The following is a 16,010-nucleotide window of genomic DNA, read 5'->3' as shown; positions in this document are numbered from 1 at the left end:
CTGCCGCGGGGAAGGGAGGCGGAGGCCGAGGGCTGTCGAGAGCCGGAGATGGCGGGAGAGGAGGGAGCGGCTGGTGCCCGGGGCTCCGCGGCGGGCCCAGCACAGCCCCCTCGGCCAGCGGGAGCAGCCCGCGGGCTGTCACCGCCGGTAACGTGCCTTCCCGGTAGGCCCCGGCGCCGGGCGTGAGGGCGGCCCTTGCCCGGCCCGGCCCGGCCCGGCTGCTCTCCGTGAAACAGATGAGAACGGAGGTGAATTCAGGAAAGTCCTCAGGATTTTTCTTCTTGTCGTGGCCAGCGGCCAACAGTCGCTGTCTCCGGTGCTTTTGTGTGAATGTTGTCACCTCCAGACCGCCCTGTTTCCGTCCCCGGTTTCTGTTTTAACGGGGTAGGGTGGAGGGGGAGGCCGGGGGCACCCGGGGCTGTGTGTGTTCAGTTGGGTTTCGCCGTGGAGAGTCACCCATCGGTGCCCATCGCCGCGCTGGGGAGAGGAAAGCAGCAGGGCCCGTTTCCGAAGCTGCCATTTCTGTAGGCCGCGGCCAGCTGCCTGCTTATCAGGACTCGACTGTCTGCCCGGTTTCTTTTTGTTTGCTTTTCGGTGAGGTGGGGTCCTGGTAGTAATGTCTCTGGCTTTCAGCACCTTTCTCAGTGAGCCAAGATACCGACGAGGCCGAGTTTGAAGAGGTGCAGCTTTGGATAGGTGCTAAAAACTGACAGTGAAATACTGCTGGAAGTGAAGGCGGAAAGTGTTGAAGGAAACAGTTCAAATGGTTGAAAAAAGAGCCTGCACGCTAAATCCTACCTCCTGTGAGGGGCACCCTTTGTGCATTAATGTGTACCTTGATGCTGCAAATACTTAAGCATTAAGCACATGCTTGCCTTTATGTGTGCCTGTAGTTCTGCAATCTTTAGCAGGACTATTGGGGTTTTAAAGTTAAACATGTATTAAATAATTGCAGGTACCTATTTTGCTCTTTTAGTCGTAGAGTGGCAATTGGAAAGAAATGTTTTAAATAACAATGAAACGGCTTAATTGAAAACTCTCTATGACCACATATGAATGCCTTCAATAGACAGTGCTTTCACTGGAGGATAAACAGAAATTAGTGGCTGCCTGACTAAAGAAATCTTGTTGTGGTAAGCTGTGCCACATTTTGAATAAGAGTGGATGACTGAGAGATGCAGGAGTGGAGAAGCTATCTTTTCAGGTCTACTGATTCAAGATAGCTAATAAAAGTTATTCCTAGAAGAACGTTTACATTACTGCTGTGTACAAAAAATAAATAAAAAGAACTGCATTTATTTGAGATCCATAAAAAACTAGGAAAAATGAAAGAGTTGAATGGAAAAGGGGAAAAGTAGAGATAGTAGGGACTAGACGATCTTTTTTAATTTAAAAAAAAAAAGCAACAAACCGGAAACAGATTGATAACATCATTTTGCAAGTGACCGCTATCAAACAACATGCTATATGCTCTTGCTCAGCTCTGGTGTCCCTTTTAGAATTGCCTCATCCTGCTAACACCACTGTGGTTGATCTCCTGTTAATAAATACTACACTAAATTGCATTTACAGGGTTGTGACAAATACTGAGCACCACATGCTAGGAATGAAACACAGAATCACAAAAGCAAAAGGATATTAAGAATGGTTCTTACTCTATCTAGGAAGTTTGACCCCCTAATTCAAAGACAGAACTGAGAAATAGAAACTTTTAACCAGTTTTGGGGCTATATATGACTTTAAGTCATTGTTTCATTCTCTCTTTTATTAAAGTATGTGGGCTACTTAGCTTTGCTACCCTGAAAATGAAAACTGGTGTAAATCCTAAATATAAGTCCACCCTGATGCTGCTTGCTGTTTTCAGAACCTAGAGAATTCAGAGCATCATTTTTACTTGCTGTTATTGCTGCAGAGCAAGTATAGCTTGTGCAGCCTCAAGTGGACTGTTTCAGCCCTGAATATCAGCAACAGAACTGGTAGCTAAGATATAAATTCTCATTTGGGTGCCTGCCTCCCGAAGGAATTCAGTTGCAGCTGAACAGTTTTCAGCTGAGCTGGGCACTCAAATACACTTGAAGTGCCTAGGCTTAGCTTTCATTGGTAGGACTACTTTAAATCAGAAATGTTCGGGTAGCCCTTCTCCCCTGTCGTTTCTCCTGCACATCACTTATATAATGCTCCTGTCCTGCCTCAGGGCCTGCAGGCCTGCCGACTTTAGAGATATGCATTTAAATAGTAAGAGTTCCCATGTTATTAGATAATCGTTGTTATCTTACCCTCAATATGCCATCTCTCTGAACTATGACTAGGAGTTCCAAAGGTTGACAGTCTAATCCACATAGGAGTGTTTGCCTTTCACTTGTGTGAGTGTACTGCTCTTTAATTGCCTGCCTTCATGACACGACTGTGATGAGGCAAACATAAGGCACCAGCTGCTTTTTATTAAGACCTTTTCATACCTTGAATCACTCAAAAGTTTCAATCTCTTCTGCCTGAATTGTCCAAGTGTGTGAAATCATATTCCTGATTTTCATTACAACTGAATCCTAATTTTTGCCACCTCTTATCATATGTCAATCCTGCCAGTATTTTAGATATTTTTGCTCTTTCTGGATTTCTCTGCAGCATCCAGATGAGCAAGCACCACTGTGGTATCCTCAGGACAGAGCATCCTTAAATTGGGTTGGGTGGGTTGGTGAGAATGGTGGAGAGGACTGCAGTCTTTGTTCTGTTACCTTACCTCAGGGCAGAATAGAAGTGTTGTTGCTTTATGGGGTTAATATTAATGAATCTGTGACAGTTTATATATGGCTTGTCCCCAAGGTGTTTTCTCTTTGCTATGCATACGTTTATCCCAAATGTATACCAGGAGTGCTACATTCTCAGCAACATACAAAATGTAGTGTACAATAACAAAGCAGCAAGTTAGACTTTTTTTTTTCTCTTATCTTGTGCTCTTCACTCACATTTCCCTAGACAAAATAGCTTGTCTGTGAAGTGGTCACTCAGTGTTCAAAGGACTTTTGTTTGTGGTTGATTTGGGCTTTCAGGAGATGTTTCATCTTAGTAGTCAGCTCAAAAGGATGTTTTTGCGCTGTTTACCTTGAGCAGGAAAAATACGATTTTGGTTGTTTTGAATTTTGCAATTTGCTGTCAAACACGATTATTTGTATCTCTCCCAGTATCTGGGAGTGAATTTAGATTTTGGTGTCTGCTGCACAATTTTGGGACCCCTCTCTACCAACCTATTATTCCACTGTATCTCTTACACTGGTACCTTAACATGCTTTTAAGTAGCTTCTTTTCTGTTCATGTTTTGAGGTGAAACTGAGCTTTGAAAGAAACTGAGTCACTTGCTACAGGTACTGCTCCAAAATCATTAACTGCATAACTACTCAGAACAAGATTTATTCTTCTTGAACCCACTTGATTTGATGTAATGACCTCATATTACTGATTGTTTTAATGTTGTGCTGCTATTAACAAATCATGATGACAAAATTTAACGCATGGCTTGCAAGCATGTGCAGTCTTAATTTTATATGTGAAAGCAGTGACTGTTATAAACTCTGTGCATTCATCAACTGAAGAAATAAAATAAACCTCAAGCATTAGTCCTTTTTCAGATTTTCCCTCAGGGCAAGCATTCACTTAGTGAAGTAGTAAGATCGAAGAAAAACATTGAGTGACTGCTGTAGTTTTCCTTGTTTCAGTCAGGGGAGTGTGCCTGTACTTCCCCTTTGTTTCTCTTTGACCCAGTTTCTGCTTGCTTTTTTACTCTGGCATCTGACCAGACAGTACCTGTTATTCTTTTATACAGTGTTTTCTTTACTTTGTGAACTTGTCCGAAAGATATTGAGGGATATCACCAGCTTCCGTTGTTTCCATTCTTTTCAGTATTGAATTGCACTTCTTAAAAGCATACAGGAAAAATATGACAATGATTTTTACATGCCTAAAGGAATTGCTGTTAAATTCTGAATATTTATAGGTTTCTTTGCTCTTGATGTTTTGGGGTTTTTTTCCTGCCTAAACACAAATTCTATATACTTTTGAAAACTACGTGGAATTGTATTTTGGACAGATTTTATAACAAGCAGACTATAGTTCTGGTCAAAGACCTATAGTTCTCCTGAGAACAGCACTTTTCCTGGAAGGAGTGGGGTTCAATCATTAGTAACGAATCATCACCAGAATGATAAGGCAGCACGTGTTCAGTTTAGCTTGTAAATGAGAACACTGACTCGCTCACTCCCAGGAAGCTCGACTGCTGGAGTTGGGGACCAGATGGAAGAGCTAATCAATGTCTGCTCAAATGGCTGCTGGTTTTTAGTAGTGTTCAGTGAGTTTTGGCTATTTGATATACCAACACCTACACTGCAATCTTTAAGATGCTGGGTTTTTTCCCCCAAAGGAGGAGAACTTCACTTTGAGATTAGGAATCGATAGCTCAAAATTAGTAAGAACATATGTAATTACATCAAAATGAATTAATATAACTGTGAGAAATAACTGTACTTTAAGGTAATTCCTTCAAATTAGACAAATGGGAGGAATTAATGGCCTTCACAATGAATTTTGTTTTCCTTCAGAATCTTTATACAAGTATGTGTACTTTTACAAAAGAGTGATTATTTAGATTGGCAACTGTAACATATATTTCGTCTCAGTTGGTAGCTGATAATTCATCCTAAAATAGAAACGACAATTTCATCCTAGAATTACCTGTCCTAGTAGGGTTAAAGCATGCCAACCAAGTGTTCGGGAGCTTACATTTTTCTAATGCTTTCTAGTGCTGGGCTTTCTTTGTGTACAAGCTGGTGTCTTGGTCTTGGGCTTTACCTTGATTTTGTGTCTCAATAACTAAGTTAAGAGAGTTGGGGGTTTCTTTCATTTTTTGTCAGCAAAACACTTCTCAGAATAGTACATAGCATTGCTGGAGCTACATCTCTGTTAAATATTCCCTGGAATAGCTGTGCTGTAAAAAGCGGATTTATACTAGGTCTGTCTGTGGTGGGAAGAGGAATTTGGGGGTGGGAGTATTTGGGGGGTGGGGTTACTTTAGCTGAACAAGTAAAGACATCCAATTTTTCTATATTGTTGGGAGTTGCTGAGTCTGGTAGCCCAATGCAGGCGAAGCTCCCACAGCTCGGTATCACCAGGTCCAGTTGGTGGCAAGGTTGATCGTATATTCCCCAGTAAGCATGCATGTACACATGCACAGGTGCACACACATGCTAATGGTATCTCTGTTTGGTACTGGAGTCCTCAATCAGAGAAGACTCTGTGAAATCACTGAGTAGTTTAATTAAAAAGGGCAAGACCTGTCCCTGAACTACCTTTTCACCTCTGAGAGGAGTCCCTGGAGGCGTGTGTTGGGAGGGAGAATGTCCGTATCTACAGTTCTCTCCCGTGGTGGATAAATTATTGACAGTGCTGAGAAGTGAAATCCTTTTCCTGGCACTGCTCAGAGGCACTAAATTCATCTCGAGGCAGATGAGGCTAGAAGAAGTGGAGAGGAAAATCACATCAGTCAAGGATAAATCTTTAATGTTATCTATCATGTGTTACTTTGGAAATAGAGTGGTCTGAAAGGCCTGGTATTCCTCAAAAGTGGTCTCTGTGCTATTCATCAGCCAGAGTTGAGCTTTTGGTATAGTTTTATTACGGGAAGATGCAGAATTACCATTACATTGCTTGAAATACACATCTACAGCGGCAAGTGTGACATACGAAGCATGATACAAAATATCATATGCTCAGTCTTCAGTTTGTTCAGTTACTCTTCTGAATTTCAATAACCTAGTAAACTTCATAGTAAAATAAACTGGTTTTGTCCATTGTGCAGTGTCCTGATATTTGTTCTGTGGTAGCTGGTGTGCTAAAGTGCTACTCTCAGTGCCGAGCATGGAAATATGGAAGACTTAATGAGTCCACAGACTGTCAGGGAATGGATAAGCAATGTCAGTTTGATTTCCTAGCAGCCATTTGTGAGGGCACATTTCCACACAGGATGCAGGCGTAGATAGTTACCAAGCACTACGACTTTTTTAAAGTCTTGCATTTCAAAGTCCTGTGTGCAAAGGGTCATTAACAATTAGCATTCCACTTCCTTATCATGGCAGGGCATGCCGTTCATATACTGGGCTTTACGTCTTTACCAAGATAAATTTAAGTGTCATTCTCTCCACAAAGAGAAGAGACTGATATAGAAAACTTCCAAGGCTTTTTCAAAGAGACCAGCACTACCCAGTGAAGAGTATACAGTTATCTGAGCCCTGTGCTTCTGTTTGTCCAAGAACTGAGGCAACTCAGCACTTTTCAGGCCCTACAAGGAGACACTAGAGGAATTCAGAGTTACTAATCTCAAATGTGGTATCTGTAGCTTCTGGGGGGAAACCATTTTCACTGTGAGGGTGACTGAGCCCTGGTACAGGTTCAAGCTCGGTGAGGAAGGAGCAGTACTGAGGTTGAATGGGTGGAAGGCTGTGTTTTTTTCTTGCAGCATGTTATTCCTAGATGCCAGACATGCCCAACTGGCCATCCCAAATTCCTCCAGGAAAGAAGAAACTTCCTTTTCTTTCAGAAATAAAATAAGAAATGTATTTATTAAAAAAAAAAAAGTAACCTGTCGAGCTCTGGGGATGGGCCTGATGTGCAAAAAAAAAAAAAAAGAAACAAAGATCTTTTAATAGTTGTGGTTAACAGGAAAAAAAAGGCATGGCAAAAACTGTATGAAGCAGCTAATTGGTATTTTTAAGGGAGCAGAGGGAGAAAGGAGAGCAGAGTGTACAGAAAGGGAAGATGGGGTCAAGAGCAGATGTAAAACAACACGATTTTTTCCTACAGGACAAAACTCTCAGATCTAAACAATTCAAAGCTACATTTCTGGTGTTGCTTTGCTGCATGAGCAGTTGCTTTTGTTGCTTCAAATAGATTGTCTGGTCACAGAGACATCACAGAGATTATCACTGATGTTCACAAGCTAGGCAGTATGACATGGGGCTCATGCCGTGAATCATGTATGTAGTCCTTGTTAAAGGTAAAAGAGCACAGAGAGTAAGAATTGTAGCACTAGTCTGCAGCAGTTTACTTCCAAGTATAAGATAAAATTCAATTTAATCTCTGAGGAAATATGCTTATTTCATTCCTAACTGGTTTTTGTTTGTTGTTTTTTTTTCTGCATAGCTTGCACCTTCCCTTCCATTACAAGAAGATTTTGTTTACCACTGGAAAGCAATCACCCATTACTACATAGAGACATCAGGTAAAAGAAAACATTCGGGTTTTTTCTCTTTATTGTAAAAACTAGAATTCCCAATTTCGGTGTCGTCAAAAAGTAAAGATTAAGAAATACTAAAATGAGTCATGTCTTTCATCAAAATACAAACAATAATAATCAGTAATTAAAAATATTGTATACCTCCATTCATCCCTTAAAAAGTAGGCATGAAAAACGATTGAGGGAAGGTCTCCTTTCCTGAGTACCATGTAGAGAATTGTACCTTCTCACGTCCAACCCAATTTCTCTCTTCACATATTCTGTTTAATCTAAACAGACAGCTACAGAAATGTAGTCCCTGCTGTTAACCTTTTTATTGTTTTGCATCAGGGATTTTCTTTTTCTTTCCAAGATTTTAACAGAAGAAATCTTGTGTTCATAGATTTTACCAGACATATATGAATTCTGTATGCTCAGTATTAGGTATTTTTTCTTTAGTGTCTTGTCTCCATGAAAGGTATGTTGAGAACATAGCTCTGAAAAGTGAATTTGTGAGCAGATTTAGAACACATTTTATTAAAACTTATCCAGACCTTATTCTGCTCTTCTAAAAAATGGGTATTTTGATGAAATATGGCCGTAGTTGCTTTTTCTTAAACTTTTCCCTGGTTTCCTACAACAGTTATGCAACATTTAAATTTTTATTTTTTTGGTCCTAGTTATTAAACTATTAAGTTTTAAAAGCAAATGTTACCATGCTTTCCTCAAGTTTAGTAGTTCTGCATTTCTGCTAGAGTAGCTATTGAATCTGTGTTTGTGTCTGGGACTGGTGATCTTGTTTATATAAATATTTACTCTTACAAGCTGAAACTTGACCCTTGGTTCTAAATACCCATCTTTTGGAACGCTATGTGATGTTTCCTAAGGTAGAAATGACAGGGTGGTAGGAGAAAGCTGATACCTGCGATTATGTGGTGCAGAATAAAAGCTGACCTCTCTCCCAGACTTTCAAAAGTCTTGTGAAAAACAAGTTTCCACTCAGTGGATATATTTCTGTCCTCTGCAGTGGGAGCAGAATTATGCCTAGGAAATTCAAGCAAAACACTCTAGGCTAACTGGAGGTTGTGGAAGAGACCAAAACCACTCTGACATGGCAGCTTTCCTTTGTGATCTTGTTGCCATTTGCATGCAAGTGACAGTTATTTTTAGGTTATTGCATAAGAAGTAGTAACCATTTCCCTAGTGGGATAGTTGTTCAAGGAGAATTTAGCTGAAAAATATAAAAAGGAAGATCTGCACATGTGGATGTGCTTTACAACATGTTAATGCCAGCTCCCGCTGCCAGTGGCATAAATCAACAGCATTTTCATGACTTTAGTATAATGAAATCAGAGTCTTACCCTTTCCTTCATGAAGTTTGACAGAATGCTGTCTTAATGCAGGAAGTATAAAAGACAAATCTAAAAACTTTTGAAGAATAAACAGCACAGAGTTTGTGTTTTCTTTGTTGTTATCATTAGAAAAACCATTTATTTAGTTGTCTAGTTTGTAAAGGAGCTGATCAGCTGCAAATTAAGCTGATGTTAGAGGCTGTTTGTAGATTTCGGAACACTATGTGAAGAGTCAAAGAGGAAGTTATCAAGACACAGTGGATACTAACTGGAAGATTGAGAGTTGAACCTTTCTTTCCCTAAGCTTGGTTTCTGGGTGTAAAAGTTTTCCTTTTTGACTGTGTAATTAATGCATGTTTTGAAATTTGGCATTTCACCTTTTCCCCATTGCAAGGTTAGATATCTGCCTAATGCATATTCCAGTTTACATTTCCAGATACAGTTCTGAAGATGTGATTTAAGACATGTTAAAAAACTTACATACTATATATAAGATTCTTTAAATGAGTGGTCATGTTGTAAATCTTAAATTTGGAACTGAACTTAAGAAAAGTGAGGACAATATTTTAATCATTCTTAATTGCACATCTCTTCTATTTAGATGACAAAGCTCCTGTGACTGATACCAACATTCCTTCTCACCTGGAACAGATGTTGGATATTCTAGTTCAAGAAGAAAATGAGAGGGAATCAGGCGAAACAGGACCATGTATGGAGTATTTGCTACATCACAAGATTTTGGAGACACTCTACACACTAGGAAAAGCTGATGTATGTACTTCTCAGCAGAGCAGATTATCTTTTGTGTGAGCTCCTAATTGTAATAGGGACTGAAGTTCTACAGTAGGTGGTAGTGTGGGACACTGAACTCTAGCAAATAGCTGATTGCTTATGTTACCAACATATTACAAATAACAGTCTTTTACAAGTGTGATCAAAGTGAGACAACCAGTGAGAAGCTAAGGCAGAATCCTGAGATTTGTTACTCACCACTCTGATAATACTGACTGTGAAGCTGGAAGGAGAAACACTTTTGTTCAGTCTGGAATTTTTCTGGCTTCTACAAGATCAAATTATCCCTCTCTGTCCTTTGTTAAGTGTTGGGAGTTTCTTGGGTGAAAAGTGCTGTATTAAATACAAATTTTGTTTAATTTTTCTGAATGTGATGAGTTATTGCTCAGAAAGACTACCATGTCAGAAAGCATTAATTCAAGCTGATCCCCAGACAGCTTTCACATCCGAGTCTTTGGTATGAATGCAGCCGTTGGCAATGTTGGTTCTTCTCATGTCTGCTTTGTGGCACCTGTGAAATCAGCTTCATAGTCTTGGTGCATTGTTGTTGCTATCTCTCTTGGCAGACTTAAGAGCTGAAATGTATGGGGTTGGATGGATCATGGGGGGAATTAACTTGGCAGCCCTTGTGCTAGAACTTTTTGTATCATGATGCAGATGCAATTAGGAAAGTATGGTGTATCGTGTTCCAAGGATAAATGGAACTCTCCACGGTTTCATTCTCAGTCAGTCTTTGACATGTTGTCATGAGTTTTTAATCTACTTGATTTTACATATATAGACAATGTAGGGTACCAGCTGTCTGAGCCTGGGACGTTCCTTGCTCTTGGAAGGACCAGAGCTCTACAATTTCTGTTACTGTAACAGCTGTCCTATGATCAGGCTAAGATACCTGATGTATTGAAAATACTTGCTCAGAAATACAGCTCGTTCAGTAATCTATAAACTTTGTCAAGAAACCAAGATGAAATGGTGACATATGTGAAGCAGGTAATTAGTAGTATGTTTCTAAGAGTTGAGAGAAGTCATTTTGCACTTATGCAAATATGCCTGTACAAGCAATTCCTATACAGCCTGTCTTTATACTTCGTCACTTGTGAGTTGATACATCTGAAGTAAACACACGGTTCATGCTTGCAAGATGTTGCAAAGATCTGTTGCAAAAGAACAATATCCTTTCACAGCAATCACTTAGACTCATTACATTATTGTAGATGCCCCCTGACGGTACACATTTTGCCATTCTTTTCAATGGATTGCTTGACAACTCAGTGATAATTGGGGATTAATAATCTAGGCATAATTATCTTGGAAGGAGAACCAGCTTAGGCAGTTGTCATTCATGGCTGTTGCCACCCATGCTCCATTCACCTGTGCAGTGAACCAGATGAGGGAAATGATGTGGATTAAAATTAACCTATGAAATAACAGCATTTATTAACATGGTAGAACACATTAGAGTCAGGGGGGATTTAGCTAGAAACAAAGGTATATAAAGGACCACAAGCCATCAGATCTCATGGAGATAGGAAAGTACATTCATGTGGCATGATGCATGAGGGATAGTAGGACAAGGGTTTGGATGTTCCACAGATGTTTGTGATTTACATTCTGCTGAATCTCAGGGAAAACAACAGCTTTCTCTTGTCCTGGAACATCTGTGCATTTATAAAGGCTTTATCTGTCTAAGGTTAATTGCTCATGAATTTAAAAAACCTTTTGTAGACGTTAAGATGTTTATAGTTTATCATCGTATATTTACAAGTGCTGACTCACTGAATTGCTGGACTTCATGGCACAGTACCGTAAAAGACAGCTGACCTGCAGCCAGTTAATTCAGAGTTAATTTCCCCTTATCACTGTATTGATAGGGAATATTTCCTGGAAAGATTAGTAGAAGTCTGCACTAGAGCAATTAACTGAAAGTATGAATAATTTGAGAAAGAAAACAGTAACGAGATGCAACATTTTTTGTTGATCTCTGTTAATATCGATAAAAGTAGTATGTTAACAGATGATTTTTTTTAAAAAAATACTTTTGGATAAATTATTGCTGTTTAATTAGCCATTTTGAGTGACAAATTTGCATCTATGTTTCTCTCCACATTTGTTATGTTTTTGTTATTGTTCATCTGTTTTTGTTTCAGTGTCCTCCAGGAATGAAACAGCAAGTTTTGGCTTTTTACACAAAACTTCTTGGAAGAATACGGCAACCTCTTCTTCCCCACATAAATGTGCACAGGCCAGTGCAGGTAATGTTCAAATTTTCAGTAAACTATGTTTTGTCATGACAAGTTTCTCTTATTCTGCTGTAGCTAATGGTATCTTTAATTCTTCCGTTGTCAAGTGAGTTAAAGAAACTGCTCAAGTGCAATATCAGTTTTAATGTATTGATGATTAGAGCCTTGAACTGCCACTGCAATGCAAGTCATAAGTAATAAAGAAATCTTGTTCACAGCAATCTAAATCTAGAGCAAATGATCAAGTCAATAATCATACGTCATTGTAGTATGTGTATAGAAAAAGAATTCAGTCCATCATTCCTAGAAAAAGCTATAACTTATTCTCTGTCTCAATTGTTCACTTTTCTTTATGTGACAGAAATTAATCAGGCTGTGTGGTGAAGTTCTGGCAACACCAACAGAAAATGAAGAAATTCAGTTTCTCTGCATAGTATGTGCAAAGCTGAAACAGGATCCATACCTGGTCAACTTCTTCCTTGAGGTGTGTAAATCAAATAAAAATTTTCCAGGTGTATTTACTCTCAGACAACATCTAATAAAGAACTGGAGTTATCACATCATGCTTCATAGCTTAGTTTTCATTCACTCTGTGATTTTTTTCCTGTGATACTAGAAATTTTTTTTTTTTTTTTTTTTTTTTGCTGCCAGTGACTTGATACATCTGATTATTTTTACTAGAATTTCATTCAGGGCTCACAAATATACCTGCCTGAGGACCTTATCCTTTGTAGTGAAAGTGCCTTTAGAGTAGAGATACAAATTGTAATGTAGAACACTGTGTGAGGGAGACCTTGGATTTCTGATGTTGTTTTGTCTTCAGCCCAATAAAGACTAAGGGACAGATTGCATGGGGCATTGAAACCGTGCAAGTTGCTAAGTGTTCTTCAGGATTGGGCCCTTATTTGGTAGTGGCACATATGGTCTAGCTGCAGTGCCAGCTCACAATCTACAATATGACATTATTTTCTATCTGTAAGAAAGCCAAATATCTTTACTCCCTCTTTGAACTTAACATGTGGCATTGATGAAATCAGAGTAGGAGGAGAAAGAATTTCTAGACTGACTTTCTGTTCCTATTTAGAAGGAGCATATAAAAGTTTAATTTATAAAAGTCCATTTAGAAATGCCTCCTGCTCCCACTTTAATGTTTCCTATGGTGACACCGTATCTATTAAGCATGTGATATATAGGTGAAAAGATGTAGCTATAGCATCCTCTAGGAATATTTTACAGGCTTTCTGCAAACAAGATCTGTAACAGCAGAGGCTGCTAAACTGCAAAGATACATTATTTTCCATTGAATATATTAATATCACTTTTAAGTCAATAGTAAGGAATCCATCTTGAGTTTATTTTTACCTTAATTAAATACCACCCTGATTGCCACTGTATCCACTGTAGCTGTACAAGCAGTAGAAATGGCGTTAAGGCTTGAAAAGTTAGTGTTTAAACATTAAAAGCACTCAGAAGCACACTACTAGATACGTTACATGCAGAATATGGTAGAAGTCCAAACCAGGATTACCTTTAATGTTATTTGTGTAGGTTGTATGGTTTGAAAAGAACTCTCTGAATGATTCTTATACTCAGATAATGCCCTTGAAATCAAACCCAAGAACCCCAGTCATAAGAACCACAAGTGTTTCATCAGACATTAGTGTTCTTCCCCAAAATAGCAAGATTACGGTATTAAAAATAAGACATGGAAAACCAGATGACTCCAAATTTCAAAGAGATCTCTAGTTTCACAAAATGCTGGCTATAGAATTCAGGCAAGCTGAAGAACATTTCTTGTAGCTTCTGTTTCCTTCACAACATTATTCTCAATGTCGTAGCCTAAGGCATATGTCTTCACAACTTCTGATAATCGTTTGCAGATAAGGTACTTGGGGTGCAGAATTGTCTTTTATTAGAATAGAATATTCTGGTTGTTCACATCTATGCCTCTTAGAGGTGCTATTGTTGTGACTTGATAGTTGTTTCTGACCTTCAAATGCATGAAAGGGTAGATTTACAGAATTATGTGTGGCATTTCTCTCTCAAATCTCCAGCATTTATAAACTGAAATGCAGATACATCTCTCCAAAGCAGTCTGTTTGTAACTGTTAGTTTTGCTTCTTTCTTTGATTTTTCCTGCTCAGATTCTACACTATTTTATGAACATAAAAATCTGATTATGTACAAACCTAGGGTTTCCTCTGTATGATTCTATATCAAATAGTTTGTTGATAGAATGCTGTTTATATTTTAGTAAAATCTTTCACCTATATTGCTTAACCAATAAGGCTATGTGACATACCTGTATCTCTTGGGCAAGTTACTTTTGTTGCAGAAGTAAGAACTGGAAGAACTGCATTCTACTTTTTTAAATCTTTAAAATCCATATACTGATTTTATTTTGGCTTTAATTTATTCTTTTCTTTAAACTGAGTTTTTCATGTTCTTGTGTAGAGAGAAAGAACTTACATAGGAATGTTTGACTTACCAGGTCTATCTCAGTCATTATTTTATGCTAAACTTGTTACGTCATGTTTTTCCTTATTTGTTTATTCCTTGGTTACCCCATCTCATCTCATCTCATCCCATCTTATGCAAGATACTCATTGCAACTGATTGTTCCATGCAAAGGGACACTTGATTCTCTGTGTTTCAGTTTCTGCTCTTGAGGCCTTAAACAAGTTCTAATATAGTGTCCATTAAAAAGTTGTACCTTCATTTTATAAAATGAACAATAGTTTCACTATTCATTTCTACTTTCATTACTACAAATTACCAGCTTTATATATCTCACCATGAATTAAGTAGAGATTGTCATTAGCTGTGATATCACTTGATTTTTTCACAGAATTCTTTTTAAATCTGTCTGAACTTAGACATGGCATCATCCACCACAGATTTTGAAACTCTGATAATTACATATCACAAAAATGTATTTTTATATTGTCTGCTCTCTGCTGATGCTGAATTCACTTAGAGGAGTACTTCGCCTAGAAAGCATTGAATATGTGTTTTATGAAACCTTTTCTATTAGGTCATTCAGGATCCTGTTTTGCACCTTTACAGGAGGCAGGTGAGCAGCTAAGCTGCAGAATTGCATGATTAGACAATAGGAAACTTAAATACATGCAAAATTTCTGCCCGTGTGTTGTTCAATGTACAGGCTGCTTTGTGTCACCTGCCAATGTGACAGTAATGAGCTATGGACAAATTTCTGGAGGCATTTATACATTTATGTATTTTAGGTCTTCTCGTTGATGCCTTAGCTAAACAAACTATGTCCTTTCAAATGACAGAAGAGTCCAGACATGAGGTAATAGGCTGGTGTAAGATAAAATAAGTATTTTACAAAATATTATCTAATTTTTGAAAAAAGTAGCTTTTCTCTTTGGCAGCCCTGCCTGCTACTTGACTAGTGCCAGCAACAGTGTATAATCCAGGACTGAAATGCAGTTCCAGCCTTTAGTTCTGCTTTATGTGCAAGGCTCATCGTTGTGATTCAGATATTCCTGTGTATTGATAAAATATATGGGAGGGTACTGGAAGACTTTAGAAGATTTAGGGATAGACAGGCATGGTTCAGACAGACACATTTTGGTTGCTTTGCAACCTTACACATTTCACACTGTAAAAAATACATATATATATATATGTTGAAGGAGTAATTTTTCTATTGTAGTCAAAAATCATATTTATTTTATAGCATGCAGTGTGCTGCTTTTACCACTGGGTTGCCTCTCCAGGGAATTGGTTATATGAGTGTATCACAACATTCAGTACAAATTCTCCACACTGAATGCACATCAATCAAGCAAGCATTCACAGCAGTTCTCTAGTTTGGTGCCTGAGACTGTCATGTAGTTAGTCCCTGCTGGTTTGTATGTACTAAACGCCATTAACCCCAAATGGTTACTCTTTTAAATTATTAATTCTTGAGATATACTTGTAATAATTTTGGTGTTCTCATAAAGAAGGGGAACCATTTGGATTTATAATCTCACTACTGTACTCACTTGAAAAAATGTCTTGTGCTGAAGTCTAATTTATGGTTCTACTAAAGTATTATTCACCTGTGCTTGTGCCAGAAGAACACTAAATTCTTGCCTTGCTGTGAGTTTCTTCTTGGTATCACAGAGCACAAATTTAAATGTCTTCTTATGTGCTGGAGACAGATTTATGGGAAGACAGATGGGTTGCTTTCTTTCAGGCTAAGTAGAGATGCTTTGTAGCTTCCGAGAAGTTTCTCTGTGATCTGTTACAGTATCCAGTGCCCAATGCTAACTTCTAATATCTTCTCTCCATTCAATCTACTCAACTTTTTCTTCATGAGAAACACAACTTGAGAGTACTCTGCTGTCACAAAAG

At 38.5% G+C, this 16,010-nt stretch overlaps 1 protein-coding gene across 3 annotated transcripts in view; it reads left to right on the top strand.

Moving 5' to 3' along the window:
- The window catches only part of FHIP2A (FHF complex subunit HOOK interacting protein 2A), a 36,310-nt gene that overhangs the window by 361 nt on the left and 19,939 nt on the right, over nucleotides 1-16,010 (top strand). Inside the window, exons 1-6 of one of the 3 annotated variants that reach the window (XM_030030516.2) lie at nucleotides 739-3,362; nucleotides 7,189-7,267; nucleotides 9,215-9,384; nucleotides 11,553-11,657; nucleotides 12,007-12,129; nucleotides 14,680-14,718. In XM_030030516.2, coding sequence (XP_029886376.1) covers nucleotides 9,265-9,384; nucleotides 11,553-11,657; nucleotides 12,007-12,129; nucleotides 14,680-14,718 — 387 coding nt within the window. In that variant the 5' untranslated portion in view covers nucleotides 739-3,362; nucleotides 7,189-7,267; nucleotides 9,215-9,264. Of the gene's footprint in view, nucleotides 1-738; nucleotides 3,363-7,188; nucleotides 7,268-9,214; nucleotides 9,385-11,552; nucleotides 11,658-12,006; nucleotides 12,130-14,679; nucleotides 14,719-16,010 lie in introns of those variants that run through there. The other 2 variants (XM_030030514.1, XM_030030515.2) reach the window with 2 other exon arrangements.

The sequence above is a fragment of the Aquila chrysaetos genome, chromosome 11 (genome assembly GCF_900496995.4).
Source record: "Aquila chrysaetos chrysaetos chromosome 11, bAquChr1.4, whole genome shotgun sequence".
NCBI classification, from domain to species: Eukaryota; Metazoa; Chordata; class Aves; order Accipitriformes; family Accipitridae; genus Aquila; species Aquila chrysaetos.
This window is presented reverse-complemented; position numbering and strand designations above follow the sequence as displayed.